At 46.5% G+C, this 9,001-nt stretch overlaps 1 protein-coding gene across 1 annotated transcript in view; it reads left to right on the top strand.

Moving 5' to 3' along the window:
* The first annotated feature begins 451 nt into the window (after window positions 1-451).
* Window positions 452-9,001, top strand: part of Foxk2 (forkhead box K2) — a 60,569-nt gene continuing 52,019 nt past the window's right edge. Inside the window, exon 1 of the mRNA XM_076870227.2 lies at window positions 452-843. Coding sequence (XP_076726342.1) covers window positions 452-843 — 392 coding nt within the window. The remainder of the gene's footprint in view (window positions 844-9,001) is intronic.

Genomic DNA, 9,001 nt, shown 5'->3' with positions numbered 1-9,001 from the left:
ACGCCGCCAGGAAAGGCCCCGGCTCGGGCCGCGGAGAATAGGACCGCGGGGAGGCGCCCACGCCCGCCGTGACCTTGGCCTCTCCCGGCCCGCCGCCCCCGGCCCGATCCCGCGCGTACTCCGCGCTCCACCCCTCCGCCCCAGGTTTTCCCCGCCGCCACGGCCCGGCCGGCGTCGTGCGTCCTGCGTCGTCGTAGGGCGTGCGGGCGCTCAGTACGGCGCGGGCTGCCATTGGTCGGCCGCGGTAGCCCCACTGCTGTGCGCCGCGCCCATTGGCCGGCGCGCCCGTCCGTCGCGAGCGGCGGTGCGCGGCCGCGCGAGCTCCCGCCCTCGCCGCTCTCCTCGCCGGCCGGCGGCCTCGGCGCCCGTCCTCGGCTCGCGCGGCCCACGACCGCGCCCGGGCCTCGGCCCCGCCAGGGCGCCCGCGCGGATCGGGCGGGCCTCGCAGGCGATGGCGGCCGCGGCGGCGCTCTCGGGCGCGGGCGCCCCTCCCGCGGGCGGCGGGGCCGGGGGCGGCGGGTCCCCGCCGGGCGGCTGGGCCGTGGCGCGACTCGAGGGCCGGGAGTTCGAGTACCTCATGAAGAAGCGCTCGGTGACCATCGGGCGCAACTCATCGCAGGGCTCGGTGGACGTGAGCATGGGTCACTCGAGCTTCATCTCGCGGCGCCACCTGGAGATCTTCACGCCCCCGGGCGGCGGCCATGGCGCGGCGGCCCCCGAGCCCGCGCAGCCCCGGCCCGACGCGGGCGGCGACTTCTACCTGCGCTGCCTGGGGAAGAACGGCGTGTTCGTGGACGGCGTGTTCCAGCGGCGCGGGGCGCCGCCGCTGCAGCTGCCGCGCGTGTGAGTGGCGGGCGGCGCGCGGGCGGGCGGGGGCTGCGGCTGCGGCCTGGGCACAGGCACAGACCCAGACCTGCAAGCCGGGGCCCGGACCTCGACCTGGACCCCGACCCAGCTCAGACCCAGGAACCCCAGCCGGTACCCACGATCCTGATCCAGCTCAGACTCATGAGCCACAGCCAGCACCTACGACCCCAACCCAGCTCAGACCCACGAGCCATGGCCGGGATCCACGACTCCGACTCAGCTCAGACCCACCAGCCACAGCCAGGGTCCTCGACCCTGGCCCAGGCTCAAACGCATAAGGTGGCCTGGACCCAGGCCTACACGCACCAACAGTGTCAGACCCTGACCTGCATCTCCTGTTCACAGTAGGGTAGGACCCTGATCCAAGAACATGCTGCCCACAACCAGAACCTGTTCCACATCCTGACCACAGTCAAATGCCAGAGCTAGGATCCACCATCCATCAGGAGGAGCAGACCCTATGACTAGGGTGGATCCTGACCCCCCACCCAAGGAACCAGATCGCAGTCCCCAACACTCCATCAGGAGGACCTAACAGACCTTGTCCTACACACAGCCAGACCCATATTCCCCCACACATGATGCCCTTGGATCTCAACCTTAACTTCTTGCCTAGTCTGACCCTGACCACCAGCCAGGACACAGATCACCATGCCTGCACATGACCCTCTGGACCCCTGTTATGCAGGGCTTTCACATGTGCACATGGACTCTGCATCCTGGCAGTTGGTATATATTCAAAATCAGCAGGTCATCCCCAAGGGAAATGTTGGCTGTATGCAGTGGAAGAACTGCCCCAAACTAAAACCTGTGTCTTCTGACAAGAAGTTGTCTGCTACTTCTTTTCTGTAGTGAAATATTTCCAGAGTGTGGTGTTGTAAGCCACAAGGACTTCTTTTCCTATTATGTTGGTAGCCTAACAATTGAAAACTGCAACCTTACCATTTTTTAAACTGTGTTGAACCCAAGGCCTCACACATATTAAGCATTGAACTACACCCCCGCCCTTTTTCTTTAATTTTGATTTATGTTTTTTTTTTTTTTTTTTTAATGTGCTGAGAATCAAACCCAGTGCCTTCCGCATGCAAGGCAAGCAGTCAACCACTGAGCTACAACTCCAGCCCTTCTTTAATTTTGAGACAGGGTCCCACTAAGTTGCCCAGGCTGGCCTTGAACTTGCAGTCTCCTGCTCAGCCTCCTGAGTAGCTGGGATTACAGGTGTGTGCCACTGCACTCAGTCAAGTATTTTAAAATCTGCTCTGAACTATAAACATTTTGGCAAATTGGGTACTTCGAGTATAGCTTTTTAATGGAAAGGTAATTTTGTTATTTAGAAATTATTACAAGGTCATATAGAGTGTTAAGTGAGCCTTATGGGTAAATGTCAATCATGCTACAAAATAATTCAGCATGGTTTGATAGTCATTTGCTCTGCTTGAAAACATGTTTGCTGTCTAGGAAATGTTCATTATCCCGATAGGCTTGTTTCTTGGTCAGTGCATGTACAGCTTTTGTCCACACTCTGGAATGTTTAACTGTTCTGATCTTTGGAAATGCTGGTAAAAGCATTGCTTCTCTTAAGTCTCTGGTGTGTATGTTTCTCTTGCTTAAGAGGAGCCTTGAAGAGGAGTACCAGTTTCTATTCCTTAATAGTCACTTTATAAAGAATTATTTTCTTTTTTAAAAAAGTTTATTGGTGCCTTATAATTTGATGTACTAGTGGGATTCATTGTTACATGTTAAGAATGTTATATTCAAGCCAAAATGTTTTCCTGTATTTATACCATAGACAGCATCAAATTAATGGTAGGGGCCTAATGGCCATCTTTTCTTTGGTGCTAAAACATGAAATTGCACCACTAACTGCTGCCCTTCAATCTGGCAGTTTGTTTACAAAAAAATGCATTTTTACCTACTTGAGATTCTGAGGCAGGAAGGTCACCTGGGCAACATAGCAAGAGCATTTCTCAAAAAAAAAAAAAAAAAATCCATGTTCAACAAAGGAAATTGTGTGCTTTTTTTGAGGATTTAGGGCTTTTTAAAGAAAATATTTTACTTTTCAGCCAAACCCATTTGTGTTGAATTCTACATGTGCCAACGTGCTGAACATGGAAATAAATTGACCTTTCCGTGAGGAAGCGAAATTCAGATTTTGTGAAAGGGTAGAGAGCCTTGCCACGGAGATGAGTAGGAAGCAAGTGAGGTGGAGACTGGATCTCTGGCCTTTGCCTCCAGCATGGCCTTGAACTTCTTTCTGGTGGGCTTGGGAACCAATGCCTATGCTGGTGGGAGTGGCCTAGTTCACAGAGTCAGTCTCTGCACTGTGTGGGATAGATGGCTAATTTGTAGGGTGTTTCAGCACCTCCCTATTTTTAACACATTATTTGCGAGTTTTTGGTGTAGGGTAGTAACATAGGTTAGGGTAGTAACATAGGTTAAGGGAATAAACTTTAGAGACAGTTGGTACCAGTGAAATGTAGGTACATTGCTTTAAAATCTCTTTTTCTTGAATTTAAACTTAGTGTTTAGATTGATGTTCAAAGTTTTTTTTGTGTGTTTCCATACTAGGAAGTAAATGTGGGCCTCACAAATGCTAGGCAAACTGCACCCCCAGTTCTAATTTATTTATTTTGTGGCACCAGGGACTGAAGCCAGGGGAGCTCTACTGAGCTATATGCCCACTCTTTTTTTTTTTTTTTTTTTTTTGGTACCAGGGATTGAACTCAGCGGCACTCAGCCACTGAGCCACATCCTCAGCCCTATGTTGTATTTTATTTAGAGACAGGGGTCTCACTGAGTTACTAAGTGCCTCGCTGAAGCTGGCTTTGAACTCGAGACCCTCCTGTCTCAGCCTTTAGAGCAACTGGGATTACAGGCTGTACTGGATATTTTAAGTGTGAACATGTGCCTTTTGCTAGGTGGTTGTCGACTCTATGCCCACTGTGGATGGGTGTGTGAGAGAAGGCCAGCATGCGGGGCTTTCCAGAAGACAGGATTCTGCAAGTCTTTGATTTGACTGTGTGTGAGGACTGTGTAAGAAAACAGTGTTTTCCTTGCTGAGAGCCTGACTCATGGGAAGCACAGGTGTTCCTGGGGTTGGGGTCTGTGGGGTGTCCTGGGCCATCTGGACAGGTCTCTCGGAGATGGACAGGTGAATGGTCCTTACAGGTGTGGCTGGGGAATAGCCTGACACTCCAAGACTCTGGGGCAGGTTGTGGAGCAGCCAGATAGTGAGGTTTGTCTGGGCCTGGTGGGGCAGCATTTTCCTTCTGTCAGAGGAGAGTGGAGAGTATGTTCTTTTAGAACAGAGTCTGTGTCCAGAGACCAGGTTTGGCACCTGAGACTAGAGAAGTTTTCAGAAGATCAATTGGGTAGGAAAGTTTGGGTTTGTTGGTGTTGCTGTGGCAGCAAACTAAGTATAATGTATAAATAGAAATAAACAAACAAACAAAGCAAAAAAAAAAATTTTTTTTGTATGATGCTGGGGATTGAACCCAGGGTCTTGTTCATGGGAGGCAAGCACTCTACCAACTGAGCTATATCCCTAGCCCAATAAGCACCTGTTTAACAGTTGTGTATATTTTGAAAATGCCAAACAAATTTGCCACTCTTTTTTTTTTTTTTTTTTTTTTTTTGGTACCAGAAATTGAATCCAAAACTGGGTTGGGATGTAGCTCAGTGGTAAAGGCTCCTGGTTTCAATCCCTAGTATCAAAAAAAAGGGGGGGGGGGCTACAGTATACATTCATTTGAAAATTGATACATTTTTATCTTTCATACTAAAATATCTAGTAGCCAAACATAAATAGGATAAATTGAATTCACCATCTTTGACTTGTAGATGTTGAGAACATAGAGCAGCTATCCTGAGGTCTGTTCTCCTAAGTTTAGTCCCAACAACAGGCTTAGGTCTCTTTTCTACTCACAGTCTTTGCAGTGGTAAGACTCAGTTCATTAATTATTTTTTTTAAACATCTCATTGTTAGACCAATGTTTTATTTATTTATTTTTATGTGATGCTGGGGATTGAACCCAGTGCCTCACATGTGCTAGGCAAGCGCCCCATCACTGAGCCATAAACTCAGCCCTCAAGTCATTCATTTTAATGTTTAATTAACGAGTAGTTTAATGCATTTTAGATTTAAATAATTTTGATTTCTAACATTTTGAGAAATAAGCCTGTGTGACCATATATAACATGTAGTAGTCATTTGTGCACCTCCCGAGTTACAGTGAGAATAGGCTTCTGGAGAGACTGGGGCCACATTACAGTTAGCTCCAGTTAACGGAGGCCTTCCAGTTAACTTCTCTGGGCTCTCTATAGTCCCATTGTTCATGACTGGGATAGGTGTCCTCACCATGTGACACAGTTGCACCGTGTTTGTGCCCTGCTGGATGTCAAGGTCTGCATCTCTTTTGTCCATCACCATTTTCAGCATGGTGCTTGGGGCCTGTTGGAGGAAGCCTTGAGGGTCCTTTGCACAACTGAGGGTCACTGATACCTCTGGCAGCCTCCCTTCTGCTTTTGTCCAACCCGCCTTCTCAGCCTCAGTAGAGTAGTAGGGAAAGGGGAAAGGAGGAACTGGTTTGAATGTAGTGTCCAGTTTGTGGTCTAAGTTAAGGGCTGCTTCTCATTAATGCTTTACACCTTTTGTACTGTTTTTGATTCTTAAACTGCTTTTTTTTCTCCTTTGATACTAAGGATTGAACCCAGGCCTCACAGTCTACCAGTGAGCTACATACCTGGCCCTTTTATTATATTTTTGAGATGATCCCACTTACTAAGTTGCTGCCTCCTTAACTGCTGGGATTACAGGCTTGTTTTGATATATAATAAACCACAGATACTTTTGTTTCTTTCTGGGAGGCCTGAGGCTGAGCCCTTCTGCAGGCCTTGGATGTCACCTGGTGGTTTCTAGGTGATGCAGTGGTTCTGGACCCCTTAGAATGCTTTTAGACTCAAGGAAGCAGGAAGGTAGGGGACTTATCACTGTTTATAGCACCTTCTAAGGGGTTCCCGTCATCCTCTTGTTCTCATTCATCTCAGGTGACCTTTTTCTCCATTGGTCTTCCAAGGCAGGGATAAAAGCTGTGTACATGCTTGTACCCCCTGAAGTTGGTGCAGCGCCATCACCATCACCACTGTTGCCACACACCTGAAGCACAAGGGCCGTTAATAGCAGTTACTATCAAACAAGCAGTACAGGTGCCGAATATGTGATGAAGGGATCCCAGTCTGATGCACTCCCCTGTTTACCCCCCTAACCCACCCTCTGGTCCAGAGGGTTTTTGAAGTAAGGAGTCTTTTAATGAAAGAATTTCCTTTTTGAATCATATCTGTTTTACTTTTCTATATGGCTTTTGTTTTCTTTTGTTTGGTTTTGGGGCAGTTTATGACATCTTAAGTAAAGACAATATAGTAAGTCAGCTTCCACACTTATGGTCTCACCTCATAATGAGGAATCTTTGAGTTTGCTAATGAAACACAGTTTGCTGGGACATATTACAGGCACACATTACCATTTCTATTATTGAAGCAGGCTCTGAGTGCCATCACCCCAGGAAGTGGTGGTCCTGGGACACAGCACCCAGCCTGGGCAGGAGGCACCGTTTCCCAGGGCATGTCAGTTTGTGCCATATGTGGGCTTTGTATGTCTTAGGAAATCCCTCTGCTTAGCATCCCGTGGCAGTATGCATTTTGAGGTGGGGTGGGGTGGGGACTGGAACCCTTCACAGAAGCCACACTGCAGTATCCCAATCTCAGGACCGACCCCCCCCCCCCCGTCTCTTCACATGAACGCTCTTGAATCTGCTTCATGGGTGTAGTGTGGATTGCCTTTGCCTGCCACAGCAGAGTTGCTCGATAGACATTAATAGTTAGTCTTTTATCTCAAGTATTTTGATTGGAGAAATTGTTCCATTTACATTTGAATACTCATTGGTAAGGATTTGTGGCATTTTGTTATTTGTTTTCTTATGTTTTACAGCTTATAGTCCCTTTTCCCTCCCTCTTGTATGTTTACTTGATTTTTTTTTACTGAACTATTTAATTCTCATTTCTTTCTTTTTTTTTTTTTTAGTTGTTGATGGACCTTTATTTTATTCACTTATTTATATGCGATGCTGAGAATGTGCCCCACACATGCCAGGCAAGCACTTTTACCACTGAGCCACAACCCTAGCCCCCTCATTTCCTTTTGTGTATATATATTTCTTTATAGTTACCTTGGGATTACACTTAAATTTGTATCTTGGGTTGGTGATGTAGATCTAGATCTAGAATTTGCTCAGTACATTTCAAGGCCCTGGGTTTGATCCCAGCACCATCAAAAACATATATATTTTTTAATTTGAAGCTATCTATTTTCAGCTAATATCAACTTCAAAAGTGTACAAAAATTCTGCTCTTGTACATTTCCTTCTTTCTCCCCTTTATATTCTTACATTATATCTTTATACTTTATTTGCCAAATAACATTTGTAAATTTTTAAATGTATTTATCTTTTGAATCCTGTAGGAAATCAGTGTGAGTTCCAAACCAAAATTACAGTCATGCAGTACCAGCTTGTATATTTATCTGCATATTTGCTTTCACTGGAGAGCTATTTCTTTTTTTTTTTTTTTAAAGAGAGAGATTTTTTTTTTTTTTTTATTTTTTAGTTTTCGGCGGACACAACATCTTTGTTTGTATGTGGTGCTGAGGATTGAACCCGGGCCACATGCATGCCAGGCGAGCGTGCTACCGCTTGAGCCACATCCCCAGCCCAAGAGCTATTTCTTTATGTAGCTTTGAGTTAACCGTCTGTTGTCCTTTATTTCAACCTGAAGGACTCTGGTTAGTATCTGTAAGATAAATTTCATTAATATTAGACTTGTCCTACAGATGCTAACCTCTCTCTGCTTTTGCTTGTCAGGAATGTCTTAAGCTGTCGTGTGTGTGTGTGTGTGTGTGTGTGTGTGTGTGTGTGTTTGAGTGTGGAACCGATGCCATGCACATATGTGTTAGGCCAATATTCTATGCCTTAGCTATATCCCCAACCCATTTTTTTTTTTTCATTTATTTATTTATTGTAAAAGGGATTGAACTCGGGGGCACTCAGCTGCTGAGCCACATCCCCAGCCCTATTTTGTATTTTAACTAGAGACAGGGTCTCACTGAGTTGCTTAGCACCTCTCTCTCTTGCTGAGGCTGGCTTTGGACTCCCAATCCTCCTTGTTTTAGCCTCCTGAGCTGCTGGGATTACAGGTTTGTGCCACTGCGCCCAGCTCCATTTTTTGTTTTGAGCAGGGTCTCCCAAAGTTATGCAGGCTGGGCTTGAACTTGAAATTCTTTGCCTCCACCTCTCAAAAGCTGGGATTGTGGGTGTGGCCACAATGATGGGCTCCCCACCCATTTTTTTTTTTTTTTTTTTTTAAGGTATCAGGGATTGAACCCAGGAGCACCTTACCGCTGAGCCACATCTCCAGCCCTTTTTATTTTTTATTTTGAGACAGGGTCTTGCTAAATTGCCAAGGCTGGCCTCAATCTTGCAATCCTTTTGCTTCAGCCTCCCAAGTAATTGAGATTACAGACATTTTCCACTGTGCCTGGCCAAATTTTGTTTTGTTTTGTTTTCAACGAGAGAGAGAGAGAGAGAGAGAGAGAGAGAGAGAGAGAGAGAGAATTTCAATTGTAGATGGACACAGTACCTTTATTTCATTTATTTATTTTTGTGTGGTGTTGAGGATTGAACCCAGTGCCTCACATGTGGTAGGCAGGCGTTCTCACAACTGAGCTACAACCCCAGCCCAAATTTGGGAAGACATTATTTTTTTCAAATTCCCATATTGTAGTGACATCCCATAGGTTCCACAGGCTCTATTCATTCTTTATCCTTTTCTCATTCTACTTGTCAGGCTGATGATTTCCCTTATTTTACCTGCAGATTTGCTGATTGTCTTCTGCCTGCTCATCTATGCTGCTGAACTCCAGGGGAATTTTTCCTTTTGATTGTTGACTTTTTTTTTCCCCTCAGTCCTAGGACTTCCCTTTGCTTTATTTTATAATTCCTGTCTGTTGTTGATGGTCCTCTTTTGTTCATATGTTGTTTTCCTTTAACCCTTTGAACACATTTAAGTCTTTGTCTAGGAAGTC

Source organism: Callospermophilus lateralis, chromosome 11 (genome assembly GCF_048772815.1).
Source record: "Callospermophilus lateralis isolate mCalLat2 chromosome 11, mCalLat2.hap1, whole genome shotgun sequence".
Classification (NCBI taxonomy): Eukaryota; Metazoa; Chordata; class Mammalia; order Rodentia; family Sciuridae; genus Callospermophilus; species Callospermophilus lateralis.
This window is presented reverse-complemented; position numbering and strand designations above follow the sequence as displayed.